The sequence below is a fragment of the Bison bison genome, unplaced genomic scaffold (assembly GCF_000754665.1).
Source record: "Bison bison bison isolate TAMUID 2011002044 unplaced genomic scaffold, Bison_UMD1.0 scf7180017864254, whole genome shotgun sequence".
NCBI classification, from domain to species: domain Eukaryota; kingdom Metazoa; phylum Chordata; class Mammalia; order Artiodactyla; family Bovidae; genus Bison; species Bison bison.
The window spans coordinates 9,375,310-9,375,660 of record NW_011494826.1 but is presented as its reverse complement, the minus strand read 5'-3'; the positions used below and the strand labels follow the sequence as shown (position 1 = coordinate 9,375,660).

Here is a 351-nt window from a genome sequence, read left to right as displayed (position 1 = left end):
TGGGTCACATCCACCTCGTAGAGGCCGCCCCGCACACACACCCGCTCGATGTTCACCAGCTCCTCCATCTCGCGCCCGTGCCCCGCAATGCGCGGGCAGAAGGCCGCAGACGCGGTCCTCGTCTTCGTCCTCCACGGAGCTGGAGGCCGGACCCGCGGGTGAGGCCGGGGCCGCACACATGGTCGCCGTCCGGGTCTTGGGCCCGGGCTCGGGCCCCCGTGGCCTGCAGCAGCGTTCGGAAGCAAGCTCGATGCGGAGCGAGTCGTAGCCGATGAAGGGCTTCCAGGTCTTCTTGTCCTCCTTGTAGAACCAGCGCACCTCCTCCGGGCCCAGCTCCGTCACCACCTCGTA

At 68.9% G+C, this 351-nt stretch overlaps 1 protein-coding gene across 1 annotated transcript in view; it reads right to left on the bottom strand.

Moving 5' to 3' along the window:
• DDHD1 (DDHD domain containing 1) overlaps window positions 1-351 on the bottom strand; it is a 75,172-nt gene that overhangs the window by 67,264 nt on the left and 7,557 nt on the right. Inside the window, 4 exon segments of the mRNA XM_010847774.1 lie at window positions 42-101; window positions 103-171; window positions 173-243; window positions 246-345. Coding sequence (XP_010846076.1) covers window positions 42-101; window positions 103-171; window positions 173-243; window positions 246-345 — 300 coding nt within the window.